The sequence below is a fragment of the Engystomops pustulosus genome, chromosome 5 (assembly GCF_040894005.1).
Source record: "Engystomops pustulosus chromosome 5, aEngPut4.maternal, whole genome shotgun sequence".
In the NCBI taxonomy this organism is placed as follows: Eukaryota; Metazoa; Chordata; class Amphibia; order Anura; family Leptodactylidae; genus Engystomops; species Engystomops pustulosus.
In genome coordinates, this window is record NC_092415.1 from 7,861,109 (window position 1) to 7,875,493 (window position 14,385).

The 14,385-nt window shown below is 41.0% G+C and overlaps 1 protein-coding gene across 1 annotated transcript in view; it reads right to left on the bottom strand.

The window, feature by feature from the left end:
• Nucleotides 1–14,385, bottom strand: part of DENND3 (DENN domain containing 3) — a 44,268-nt gene that overhangs the window by 14,601 nt on the left and 15,282 nt on the right. Inside the window, exons 5-10 of the mRNA XM_072151103.1 lie at nucleotides 14,056–14,167; nucleotides 13,744–13,863; nucleotides 12,902–13,120; nucleotides 10,097–10,224; nucleotides 9,854–10,009; nucleotides 8,264–8,360 (exon numbers count right to left, since the gene is read on the bottom strand). Of these exons, the coding sequence (XP_072007204.1) occupies nucleotides 8,264–8,360; nucleotides 9,854–10,009; nucleotides 10,097–10,224; nucleotides 12,902–13,120; nucleotides 13,744–13,863; nucleotides 14,056–14,167 (832 nt within the window). The remainder of the gene's footprint in view (nucleotides 1–8,263; nucleotides 8,361–9,853; nucleotides 10,010–10,096; nucleotides 10,225–12,901; nucleotides 13,121–13,743; nucleotides 13,864–14,055; nucleotides 14,168–14,385) is intronic.

Here is a 14,385-nt window from a genome sequence, read left to right on the forward strand (position 1 = left end):
GTAGTGTAATGTGTGTGTAATGTGTGTGTAATGTATGTGTAATGTGTAGTGTAATGTGTGTGTAATGTGTAGTGTAATGTGTGTGTAATGTGTAGTGTAATGTGTGTGTAATGTGTGTGTAATGTGTGTGTAATGTGTAGTGTAATGTGTAATGTAATGTGTAGTGTAATGTGTGTGTAATGTATGTGTAATGTGTAGTGTAATGTGTGTGTAATGTATGTGTAATGTGTGTGTAATGTATGTGTAATGTGTAGTGTAATGTGTGTGTAATGTGTGTGTAATGTGTAGTGTAATGTGTAGTGTAATGTGTAGTGTAATGTGTAGTGTAATGTGTAGTGTAATGTGTGTGTAATGTATAGTGTAATGTGTAGTGTAATGTGTGTGTAATGTATGTGTAATGTGTGTGTAATGTATGTGTAATGTGTAGTGTAATGTGTGTGTAATGTGTGTGTAATGTGTAGTGTAATGTGTAGTGTAATGTGTAGTGTAATGTGTAGTGTAATGTGTAGTGTAATGTGTGTGTAATGTATGTGTAATGTGTGTGTAATGTGTGTGTAATGTGTAGTGTAATGTGTGTGTAATGTGTGTGTAATGTATGTGTAATGTGTAGTGTAATGTGTGTGTAATGTGTAGTGTAATGTGTAGTGTAATGTGTGTGTAATGTATGTGTAATGTGTGTGTAATGTATGTGTAATGTGTAGTGTAATGTGTGTGTAATGTGTGTGTAATGTGTAGTGTAATGTGTAGTGTAATGTGTAGTGTAATGTGTAGTGTAATGTGTAGTGTAATGTGTGTGTAATGTATGTGTAATGTGTGTGTAATGTGTGTGTAATGTGTAGTGTAATGTGTGTGTAATGTGTGTGTAATGTATGTGTAATGTGTAGTGTAATGTGTGTGTAATGTGTAGTGTAATGTGTGTGTAATGTGTAGTGTAATGTGTGTGTAATGTGTGTGTAATGTGTGTGTAATGTGTAGTGTAATGTGTAATGTAATGTGTAGTGTAATGTGTGTGTAATGTATGTGTAATGTGTAGTGTAATGTGTGTGTAATGTATGTGTAATGTGTGTGTAATGTATGTGTAATGTGTAGTGTAATGTGTGTGTAATGTGTGTGTAATGTGTAGTGTAATGTGTAGTGTAATGTGTAGTGTAATGTGTAGTGTAATGTGTAGTGTAATGTGTGTGTAATGTATGTGTAATGTGTAGTGTAATGTGTGTGTAATGTATGTGTAATGTGTGTGTAATGTATGTGTAATGTGTAGTGTAATGTGTGTGTAATGTGTGTGTAATGTGTAGTGTAATGTGTAGTGTAATGTGTAGTGTAATGTGTAGTGTAATGTGTAGTGTAATGTGTGTGTAATGTATGTGTAATGTGTGTGTAATGTGTGTGTAATGTGTAGTGTAAATGTGTGTGTAATGTGTGTGTAATGTATGTGTAATGTGTAGTGTAATGTGTGTGTAATGTGTAGTGTAATGTGTGTGTAATGTGTAGTGTAATGTGTGTGTAATGTGTGTGTAATGTGTGTGTAATGTGTAGTGTAATGTGTAGTGTAATGTGTGTGTAATGTGTGTGTAATGTGTGTGTGTAATGTGTAGTGTAATGTGTAGTGTAATGTGTAATGTGTAGTGTAATGTGTAGTGTAATGTGTAGTGTAATGTGTGTGTAATGTGTAGTGTAATGTGTAGTGTAATGTGTGTGTAATGTGTAGTGTAATGTGTGTGTAATGTGTAATGTGTAGTGTAATGTGTAGTGTAATGTGTAGTGTAATGTGTAGTGTAATGTGTAATGTGTAGTGTAATGTGTAGTGTAATGTGTAGTGTAATGTGTAGTGTAATGTGTAGTGTAATGTGTGTGTAATGTGTGTGTAATGTATGTGTAATGTGTAGTGTAATGTGTAGTGTAATGTGTAGTGTAATGTGTGTGTAATGTGTGTGTAATGTGTAGTGTAATGTGTAGTGTAATGTGTAGTGTAATGTGTGTGTAATGTGTAGTGTAATGTGTAGTGTAATGTGTGTGTAATGTGTAGTGTAATGTGTAGTGTAATGTGTGTGTAATGTATGTGTAATGTGTAGTGTAATGTGTGTGTAATGTATGTGTAATGTGTGTGTAATGTGTAGTGTAATGTGTGTGTAATGTGTGTGTAATGTATGTGTAATGTGTAGTGTAATGTGTGTGTAATGTGTAGTGTAATGTGTGTGTAATGTGTAGTGTAATGTGTGTGTAATGTGTAGTGTAATGTGTGTGTAATGTGTGTGTAATGTGTGTGTAATGTGTGTGTAATGTGTGTGTAATGTGTGTGTAATGTGTGTGTAATGTGTGTGTAATGTGTGTGTAATGTGTAGTGTAATGTGTGTGTAATGTGTAGTGTAATGTGTAGTGTAATGTGTAGTGTAATGTGTAGTGTAATGTGTAGTGTAATGTGTAGTGTAATGTGTGTGTAATGTGTGTGTAATGTGTAGTGTAATGTGTGTGTAATGTGTAGTGTAATGTGTGTGTAATGTGTGTGTAATGTGTAGTGTAATGTGTAGTGTAATGTGTAGTGTAATGTGTAGTGTAATGTGTAATGTGTAGTGTAATGTGTGTGTAATGTGTGTGTAATGTGTGTGTAATGTGTGTGTAATGTGTAGTGTAATGTGTGTGTAATGTGTAGTGTAATGTGTGTGTAATGTGTGTGTAATGTGTAGTGTAATGTGTGTGTAATGTGTAGTGTAATGTGTAGTGTAATGTGTAATGTGTAGTGTAATGTGTAGTGTAATGTGTAGTGTAATGTGTGTGTAATGTGTAGTGTAATGTGTAGTGTAATGTGTGTGTAATGTGTGTGTAATGTGTAGTGTAATGTGTGTGTAATGTGTAGTGTAATGTGTAGTGTAATGTGTAATGTGTAGTGTAATGTGTAGTGTAATGTGTAGTGTAATGTGTAGTGTAATGTGTAGTGTAATGTGTAGTGTAATGTGTAGTGTAATGTGTAATGTGTAGTGTAATGTGTAGTGTAATGTGTAGTGTAATGTGTAGTGTAATGTGTGTGTAATGTGTGTGTAATGTGTGTGTAATGTATGTGTAATGTGTAGTGTAATGTGTAGTGTAATGTGTAGTGTAATGTGTGTGTAATGTGTGTGTAATGTGTAGTGTAATGTGTGTGTAATGTGTGTGTAATGTGTGTGTAATGTGTGTGTAATGTGTGTGTAATGTGTGTGTAATGTGTAGTGTAATGTGTGTGTAATGTGTAGTGTAATGTGTAGTGTAATGTGTGTGTAATGTATGTGTAATGTGTAGTGTAATGTGTGTGTAATGTATGTGTAATGTGTAGTGTAATGTGTGTGTAATGTATGTGTAATGTGTGTGTAATGTATGTGTAATGTGTAGTGTAATGTGTGTGTAATGTGTGTGTAATGTGTAGTGTAATGTGTAGTGTAATGTGTAGTGTAATGTGTAGTGTAATGTGTGTGTAATGTATGTGTAATGTGTGTGTAATGTGTGTGTAATGTGTAGTGTAATGTGTGTGTAATGTGTGTGTAATGTATGTGTAATGTGTAGTGTAATGTGTGTGTAATGTGTAGTGTAATGTGTGTGTAATGTGTAGTGTAATGTGTGTGTAATGTGTGTGTAATGTGTGTGTAATGTGTAGTGTAATGTGTAATGTAATGTGTAGTGTAATGTGTGTGTAATGTATGTGTAATGTGTGTGTAATGTGTGTGTAATGTATGTGTAATGTGTGTGTAATGTATGTGTAATGTGTAGTGTAATGTGTGTGTAATGTGTGTGTAATGTGTAGTGTAATGTGTAGTGTAATGTGTAGTGTAATGTGTAGTGTAATGTGTGTGTAATGTATGTGTAATGTGTGTGTAATGTGTGTGTAATGTGTAGTGTAATGTGTGTGTAATGTGTGTGTAATGTATGTGTAATGTGTAGTGTAATGTGTGTGTAATGTGTAGTGTAATGTGTGTGTAATGTGTAGTGTAATGTGTGTGTAATGTGTGTGTAATGTGTGTGTAATGTGTAGTGTAATGTGTAGTGTAATGTGTGTGTAATGTGTGTGTAATGTGTGTGTGTAATGTGTAGTGTAATGTGTAGTGTAATGTGTAGTGTAATGTGTGTGTAATGTGTAGTGTAATGTGTAGTGTAATGTGTGTGTAATGTGTAGTGTAATGTGTGTGTAATGTGTAATGTGTAGTGTAATGTGTAGTGTAATGTGTAGTGTAATGTGTAGTGTAATGTGTAATGTGTAGTGTAATGTGTAGTGTAATGTGTAGTGTAATGTGTAGTGTAATGTGTAGTGTAATGTGTAGTGTAATGTGTGTGTAATGTGTGTGTAATGTGTAGTGTAATGTGTAGTGTAATGTGTGTGTAATGTGTGTGTAATTTGTAGTGTAATGTGTGTGTAATGTGTAATGTGTAGTGTAATGTGTAGTGTAATGTGTAGTGTAATGTGTAGTGTAATGTGTAATGTGTAGTGTAATGTGTAGTGTAATGTGTAGTGTAATGTGTAGTGTAATGTGTAGTGTAATGTGTGTGTAATGTGTGTGTAATGTGTGTGTAATGTGTGTGTAATGTGTAGTGTAATGTGTGTGTAATGTGTAGTGTAATGTGTAGTGTAATGTGTAGTGTAATGTGTAGTGTAATGTGTAGTGTAATGTGTAGTGTAATGTGTAGTGTAATGTGTGTGTAATGTGTAGTGTAATGTGTGTGTAATGTGTAGTGTAATGTGTAGTGTAATGTGTGTGTAATGTGTAGTGTAATGTGTAGTGTAATGTGTGTGTAATGTATGTGTAATGTGTAGTGTAATGTGTGTGTAATGTGTAGTGTAATGTGTGTGTAATGTGTGTGTAATGTGTGTGTAATGTGTGTGTAATGTGTAGTGTAATGTGTAGTGTAATGTGTGTGTAATGTGTGTGTAATGTGTGTGTAATGTGTGTGTAATGTGTAGTGTAATGTGTAGTGTAATGTGTAGTGTAATGTGTAGTGTAATGTGTAGTGTAATGTGTGTGTAATGTGTGTGTAATGTGTAGTGTAATGTGTGTGTAATGTGTAGTGTAATGTGTAGTGTAATGTGTAGTGTAATGTGTAGTGTAATGTGTGTGTAATGTGTAGTGTAATGTGTGTGTAATGTGTAGTGTAATGTGTGTGTAATGTGTAGTGTAATGTGTAATGTGTAGTGTAATGTGTAGTGTAATGTGTGTGTAATGTGTGTGTAATGTGTAGTGTAATGTGTGTGTAATGTGTAGTGTAATGTGTGTGTAATGTGTAGTGTAATGTGTAGTGTAATGTGTGTGTAATGTGTAGTGTAATGTGTAGTGTAATGTGTGTGTAATGTGTAGTGTAATGTGTAGTGTAATGTGTAGTGTAATGTGTGTGTAATGTGTAATGTGTAATGTGTAATGTGTAATGTGTAATGTGTAGTGTAATGTGTAGTGTAATGTGTAGTGTAATGTGTAGTGTAATGTGTGTGTAATGTGTAGTGTAATGTGTAGTGTAATGTGTAGTGTAATGTGTAGTGTAATGTGTAGTGTAATGTGTAGTGTAATGTGTAGTGTAATGTGTGTGTAATGTGTGTGTAATGTGTGTGTAATGTGTGTGTAATGTGTAGTGTAATGTGTAGTGTAATGTGTAGTGTAATGTGTGTGTGTAATGTGTGTATATGTGCAAACAGAATTTTTATTTGAAGCAGAGAGGTAATTCCACTTTTTTTGCAATGTGTGTGTAACGTTTCGACCAAGAGGTCTTTGCCAAACGCTGCAGCAGGGAGCAGGGCGCCCTCCCTACCGTTGTGCGGCCACACCTCTTTACCATCTTTAAGTTCTAGATTTATAAAGAACAAAAGCTCAGACTTTCAGCTTTCATTTGAGGGGATCCAAGTTAAAATTGGATGAAGGGTTTAGGAGTTTCAGCTCCTCATCATGTGCCCTCCTGTTTTTAAAGGGACCAAAAGTAATTGGACAATTGGGCTGGATCATGGTCCTGTGTGGGCAATCCCTAATTACGTCATTCACAATTAAGCAGATAAAACATCTGGAGAGGACTTGATGTGTGGTGTTGGCACTTGGAAGATTTTGCTGTGGAGAGAACTTGCGGTCACAGAATCTCTCCGTGCAGGGGAAAGCAGCCGACCATTCGCTGTGAAAACTGAAAAAACCCTCCCGAGAAATTGCTACAATGTGAGCAATAGTGCAATTCTACAATACTGGGGCAGAGTAACTTACCCGGTCCATTCGCGATCCAGCGGCGCGTTCTCTGAACAGGATTCGGGTCCGGACGGGATTTATGAAGGTAGTCGCCGTCCACCAGGTGGCGCTGCTGCTCTGAAAAGCATCTGATCGCGCCGGAATACACCGAGCTGGAGCAGGTGAAGGTAAGCACATTTTCGGTTTTTAAATGCGGCGTTTTTTCCGAATACGTCGGGTTTTCGTTCGGCTACGCCCCCGATTTCCGTCGCGTGCATGCCGGCGCCGATGCGCCACAATCCGATCGTGTGCGCCAAAATCCCGGGGCAATTCAGGTACAATCGACGCAAATCGGAAATATTCGGGTAACACGTCGGGAAAACGCGAATCAGGCCCTTAGTAAATGACCCCCACTGTCTGCTATATCCAGAGAAAGGAAGAAATCACTGGTGATGCAAAAGACAAACCAACAGCAACTGAAACCCAAAGGCGGAAGGAGGAGCCAGCGATGTCTGGTGCGGTCCATGAGCTCAGGACTTCCCGCAAGTATCAGAAAGTAACATTTCAGTTACAATTATTTCATTTGTCCAAATACTTTTGAGCCCCTGAAATGTAAGGGGAAGTGAATATAAAGCGTTTTAGTTCCTTAAAATTAAGGAATTATTATTGGAGTATTGTACAGACCTGACGCATGACATGGCAGACAAGGAAAACGCAAAAAAGTGACTACAAAACAAATCGTTCCCAGAGCCGTCACTTTTATAAAAAAAAAATCTTATTTTTTATTTTATTTAACTTAAGACCTTTTCCCTGTGAGTAATGGGACCTGAATTACCAAATATTTTGATGTATTTCTTTTTTTTAATTTGTCATCATTCCGTCACAGAAGTTATCAGGGACTCGTTTTGAGCAGAAGGACAGGTTTTTTTAATGCCTCAGTTCTGAATACAATGGGGGTCATTTATTAAGGGCCCGAATCGCGTTTTTACAGCGATTTACCCAAATTTTTCCGTTTTGCGCTGATTTTCCCTGAATTGCCCCGGGATTTTGGTGCACGCGATCGGATTGTGGCGCATCAGCGACGGCATGCACGCGACGGAAATCGGGGGCGTGGCTGAGCGAAAACCCGACGGATTCGAAGAAACCGCCACATTTAAAAAAAAAAAAAAAAAAGTGAAGTTCAGCGCAGCAGCGACACCTGGTGGACGTCGGAGGAACTGCCTTAGTGAATCGCCGGAAGACCCGAATCCTCCACACAGAACGTGGCGCTGGATCGCGAATGGACCGGGTAAGTAAATCTGCCCCAATGTATTTCATGATTACACTCTAATGTTTTGTCAATGTGTTGTGTGAAGGGGCTTGTATTGAATATATGAGATGTCATTCAAAGCAGAGGGCAAAAGCTGCGGTGTAATTTAATGCACACCAGTGTAAGGACACGCCCCCAGTGCACTTGCAGAAGCTACAACCCTGGAATATAAATCCTAAATCACAGTCCTGCTGCTACTAAACACATACACAAAGGTCTGAGTACACACCTCTCTAAGTGGCTGCAAATAGCACAGCAGTGTGAGGACACACCCCCAGTGCACTTGCAGAAGGAACAATTCTGGAATATAAATCTATATATCACAATCCTGCTGCTACTAACAACACGCATAAAGGTCTGATTATACATCATATCTCTCCAGGGACAATACATAACACTGGCTGCAGAGAGCACAGAGCACAGCAGTGTGAGGTCTGATTACACATCTCTCCAGGGACAATACATAACACTAGCTGCAGTCTGCATGGTCACACCTGCTGACAGGTTCCCTTTTAATGCAAATAAGAAAACTGCAGCTTCTACAAAGATATTTAATGAAATGACTCAGAATTCTGCACTGACTCACAGTTTCATTTAGGAATTCTGGGCACTTTAAATCTACAAAGCAGATGACATTTCCTATCCGTCTTGTGTCTCTCGCTGTGGAATGTGACATGGAGGATGTTTTCTTATCACTTTCTTGGGAAATTCCACAGAATTCTTCTAGAAGCCTCTGTCAGCTAGAGATCTTGTCTCAGCCCCTTAGAACAGGATCTGCAGCCACGTGAGGACTTACCTTACTGTAGAAGGACTGGTCTCCCGGACTTCTTGTCTTCAGGAACTCCCTGCTATTAAACACCCGATGCTCGTAGTTCAGGTGTGCCTTCACATCCCTGCCATAGAGCAAGAATCATACACGTCACATCTCCAGCAGAATATGCCACCCATTACTTCATAGATTGCACTGCAGCAAAATGCTATATGTCCCTCAATGTCATATACAGGGACTTCACCAGCAGAATAGTGAGTGCAGCTCTGGGGTATAATACAGGGTGTAACTCAGGATCAGTACAGGATAAGTAATGTCATGTATGTACACAGTGACTGCACCAGCAGCAGAATAGTGAGTGCAGCTCTGGGGTATAATACAGGATGTAACTCAGGATCAGTACAGGATAAGTAATGTCATGTATGTACACAGTGACTGCACCAGCAGCAGAATAGTGAGTGCAGCTCTGGGGTATAATACAGGATGTAACTCAGGATCAGTACAGGATAAGTAATGTCATGTATGTACACAGTGACTGCACCAGCAGCAGAATAGTGGGTGCAGCTCTGGGGTATAATACAGGATGTAACTCAGGATCAGTACAGGATAAGTAATGTCATGTATGTACACAGTGACTGCACCAGCAGAATAGTGAGTGCAGCTCTGGAGTATAATACAGGATGTAACTCAGGATCAGTACAGGATAAGTAATGTCATGTATGTACACAGTGACTGCACCAGCAGCAGAATAGTGAGTGTAGCTCTGGAGTATAAAACAGGATGTAACTCAGGATCAGTACAGGATAAGTAATGTCATGTATGTACACAGTGACTGCACCAGCAGCAGAATAGTGAGTGCAGCTCTGGAGTATAATACAGGATGTAACTCAGGATCAGTACAGGATAAGTAATGTCATGTATGTACACAGTGACTGCACCAGCAGAATAGTGAGTGCAGCTCTGGAGTATAATACAGGATGTAACTCAGGATCAGTACAGGATAAGTAATGTCATGTATGTACACAGTGACTGCCCCAGCAGCAGAATAGTGAGTGCAGCTCTGGGGTATAATACAGGATGTAACTCCGGATCAGTACAGGATAAGTAATGTCATGTATGTACACAGTGACTGCACCAGCAGCAGAATAGTGAGTGCAGCTCTGGGGTATAATACAGGATGTAACTCAGGATCAGTACAGGATAAGTAATGTCATGTATGTACACAGTGACTGCACCAGCAGCAGAATAGTGAGTGCAGCTCTGGGGTATAATACAGGATGTAACTCAGGATTAGTACAGGATAAGTAATGTCATGTATGTACACAGTGACTGCACCAGCAGCAGAATAGTGAGTGCAGCTCTGGGGTATAATACAGGATGTAACTCAGGATCAGTACAGGATAAGTAATGTCATGTATGTACACAGTGACTGCACCAGCAGCAGAATAGTGAGTGCAGCTCTGGAGTATAATACAGGATGTAACTCAGGATCAGTACAGGATAAGTAATGTCATGTATGTACACAGTGACTGCACCAGCAGCAGAATAGTGAGTGCAGCTCTGGGTATAATAACTCAGGATCAGTACAGGTAGTGTCAGCACATATATTGCATGTACCTGAAGATGTCCACGATGAGTTGCAGGGCGATCTCCTTTATCTCGCTGTTGAGGTTGTGCTGCCAGAGGCGTCTCCGCAGTCTCTGCTCTCCGATGTCCAGGGTTGTCGGGCGATGAGACTGCTCCAGGTCATAGTGAAGCTGCACGTTCTCCATACTGTGGGTCAGTGATACAGAACAATCAGTGATGGAGATGACCCAGGCAGAACATCAGGCAGATATGTAGAATCAGGGAATCACTTACCTGCATATAAAGTTCTCTGCGGCCAGCACCGGCAGGTCCGGGACATCACTGACCTCAGAGTCCATACCGTTCCCGGCGAATGAGATGTTTCCATTATCAATATCGATCAATATTAAATCTTCACCTTCCTGTTGGAAAATCCGATAGGTTGAATAAAGATACATTGTGACAGTCCTACCTATGACCCTCAGGTGCTGATCCAGTGGGCGGCATTTTTTGGGCTTTGCCGTCTTCCTACAATCACCTCTGCGATTCCCCTTTAAATTCCTGCTGTTTACATCAGACGCCATTTATGACCTGGAATGTGCTCATATATTTACAGGACATTCCCTGCTGTGTAATCACAGTATTACGGTACATTACAGGGCATAGGGGGGTGGAGGGGATCATTCCAGGACAGAGGTCACCAACATAAAGAGTCACAAAGAGTCAGGAAACTATTAACTATAAAACAATACCAATAATGTGCGTCACAGAGGATGAGGGAGAGCGCAGCTCCGGAGGCTCTAACAGCTACACATCACCATCTGCCATCAGGATACGAGCACATTTTATGTTGTAAAACCCACTTGAGTTTTAATGCATTTACTAAACACATTCATCTAAGCAGTAAAATCAAAAAAAGCTCCTGAAAAACATGCACTGTTCTCCAAAGGGATTTTAAAGGGAACCTGTCAGCAGGTGTGACCCCCACAGTCTGCAGCCAGTGTTATGTATTGTCCCTGGAGAGATGTGTAATCAGACCTCACACTGCTGTGATCTGTGCTCTCTGCAGCCAGTGTTATGTATTGTCCCTGGAGAGATGTGTAATCAGACCTCACACTGCTCTGCTCTGTGCTCTCTGCAGCCAGTGTTATGTACTGTTCCTGGAGAGATGTGTAATCACACCTCACACTGCTGTGCTCTGTGCTCCCTGCAGCCAGTGTTATGTATTGTCCCTGGAGAGATGTGTAATCAGACCTCACACTGCTGTGCTCTGTGCTCTCTGCAGCTGGTGTTATATCTATTGTCCCTGGAGAGATGTGTAATCAGACCTCACACTGCTGTTCTCTGTGCTCTCTGCAGCCAGTGTTATGTATTGTCCCTGGAGAGATGTGTAATCAGACCTCACACTGCTGTTCTCTGTGCTCTCTGCAGCCAGAGTTATGTATTGACCCAGGATCGATGTGTAATCAGACCTCACACTGCTGTGCTCAGTGCTCTCTGCAGCCAGTGTTATGTATTGTCCCTGGAGAGATGTGTAATCAGACCTCACACTGCTGTTCTCTGTGCTCTCTGCAGCCAGTGTTATGTACTGTCCCTGGAGAGATGTGTAATCAGACCTCACACTGCTGTGCTCTGTGCTCTCTGCAGCCAGTGTTATGTACTGTCCCTGGAGAGATGTGTAATCAGACCTCACACTGCTGTGCTCTGTGCTCTCTGCAGCCAGTGTTATGTACTGTCCCTGGAGAGATGTGTAATCAGACCTCACACTGCTGTGCTCTGTGCTCTCTGCAGCCAGTGTTATGTACTGTCCCTGGAGAGATGTGTAATCAGACCTCACACTGCAGTGCTCTGTGCTCTCTGCAGCCAATGTTGGGTATTGTCCCTGGAGAGATGTGTAATCAGACCTCACACTGCAGTGCTCTGTGCTCTCTGCAGCCAATGTTGGGTATTGTCCCTGGAGAGATGTGTAATCACACCTCACACTGCTGTGCTCTGTGCTCTCTGCAGCCAGTGTTATGTATTGTCCCTGGAGAGATGTGTAATCAGACCTTTGTGTATGTTGTTAGTAGCAGCAGGACTGTGAAATATGGATTTATATTCCAGGATTATAGCTTCTCCAAGTCCACTTAGATCATATCCTCACACTGCTGTGCTCTGTGTTTTTTTGCAGCCGATGTTAGGTATGGTCCCTGGATCTTTAAGTATGTTGTTAAAGATGCGGTGAAATATCGATTTATACTCCAGGACAAGTGCACTGGTGTTGTGTCCTCACACTGCTGTGCTCTTTGTTCTCTGCAGCAATTGTAAATTATTGAACCTGGAGAGATGTGTAATCAGACCTTTGTGTATGTTATAAGTAGTAGCAGCAGGACTGTGTAATATGGATTTATATTCCAGGACTGTGGCTTAAATAGGTGCAATGAGAATGTGTCCTCACACTGCTGTGCACTGTTTTCAGTGACTGCTGTAGGATTCCACCTGAAAACTGATATTCTCCTTTTATTCAGAACAAAGGGGAGGAGCTGTGGAGCAGCTAAATGTACGGGGCTAGGAGCACAGCAGTGTGAGAAGAAGAAGCCCAGCTATAAGAATACACCCAGACTGCACAATATTACTCATACAGACATTGATGTGTAGCCACCGCTTCCCCTGTCACCAGGAATGTGATTTTTAGCTGGTGAAAGGTTACAGTTGCACATTTTATAAATGTATTTTCAGGATTTTGTATAATTTCAGAAATGTATAATAGACAGAGACATAGATACTGGCTACTGCACATCCACCACTAGGGGGAGCTCCGGAGCATCATGAATACTGTGCAATATATAAACAGTCTACAATTCGCTCCTGGTCTCCCTCTAGTGGCTGCAGGTAGTGAGAACATTAACTACAAATGTTACGTCTCAGAAGGAGGTTTGCAACTTTGTATCAGTATAAGAAAGGTCTGTATATTTGTATAGTGATCAGAGATTCACTTTGACCCATGATCTGTGACTGTCCAGCTGTTGAGGAACTGCAGTACGGATCTGCTAGGAGTTGTAGTCCTGCGGATGATGGAGTGAAATGTGATAGGACATAATGGAAAGACGGATGACTGACCATACAGACTTCCGTGTAGTGATCCAGGTGGCAGCCCATGAGGAAAGAGGTTGGCGCCATGATGAAGTCCAGCATGTGGTGCGAGAGTATGGGCACAAACGTGTGCTGCCACTTGATGGGGTGCAGGAAGACCATGAAGCACTCAGCCACAAGGGTTAACAGGGCAAAGTCTGATGAGAAGAAGACAATCCTCTGCTCGGTCAGGATGCAGCCCATGATCTGAGGAGAGACCGTACATGATGTCCTTAAAATTCTGGCACAATGGGGTATTTTTTATTTTTTATTTTTTCTTCAAATCAACATACACCACGCCCCTTCTGTCAAAAGCCACACCTCTCAACTCAAGGCCACGCCTTCCTTTGGTCAAACAAATTGTAAGAAAGTCTCTATGCTACACAATACGGGTGGTGCACGGAGTTATGGAAAATTTTAAGGGGGGGGTATCTGATTTTTTTTTTTAATGGAAATCGATAACTCCGCTCCCTGGATATCAGGACCAGGGGCACAAAACACTGAATTGTGGGTATAACCAGACTATGACTGTAGGGATCTATTCACTAGATAATAGGGTGATAATGTATGTAACGACTGTATGAATACACTCTAAGGGCTTCTTCATGTGTCCGTATGAACATTTGGTGGAGTTTACGGGCAGTAAAGGAGTGCGGCTTGTAGTACTGTGTCCTGCAATGGAGGCCAAGGCTTACGCTGTGTGAATAGGTCCTGAGATCTGCTATGGGCGCCTATGGACTATTGCATGTGGGCATGGCCGTGCCATCTGCTCTGTGCTATACTGTACACTGCAATCAGTGAAGCTGCCCCCCCTCCTGCTGGTCACTTACCTGTAGCACCTGTTTAGAGCTGAAGCAGAGGAAGGGCAGGTGAAGGTCCAAGTCTATTACTGGGCTTTCCAGATCTTCTCTTGAAGGGAATACAATCTGCAGAGGTTGCATGCAGAAGACCTACAGGGAAGCCATGAGAGTCGGGGTGTGAGAAATAATGCAGCTCTTGATGTGACTAGAGTACGGGTGCCTGCACAGAGTATAGGTTCCTGATATGAAGTACTGGTACACTCCTAGCACCTGTGACTGGGTTGCACTGTGTGTGGGCACAGATATAAGAGTTTCTCAGTATTTTTATGTAGAGGTCATTACCAGATGGAGAGGTCCGGGTGGGGGACACGGAATCAGGGCTAATTTTGCAGCAAATTCCTTAATTCGCCTATCAAGGGTGATGTTCCTGCTGGACTTCAGATGTGGAAGGAGGCTGCGAACGGTGTCAGAGAAGAAAAAAACATAGAAATTAATTACATATGGATTGTCCCACCTTTACTTATAATGGACCTGCCAGTGATCAGCTGATTGTCCAGAGGTCTCATCTGCTGGACCTGCAGCATTTCCCTACAGTGGCCACTGCAGGAGACATTTGGTACTGCATGACAGCTATGTGATACATGGTGGATATTAGTCCTCCAGAGGAGAAGG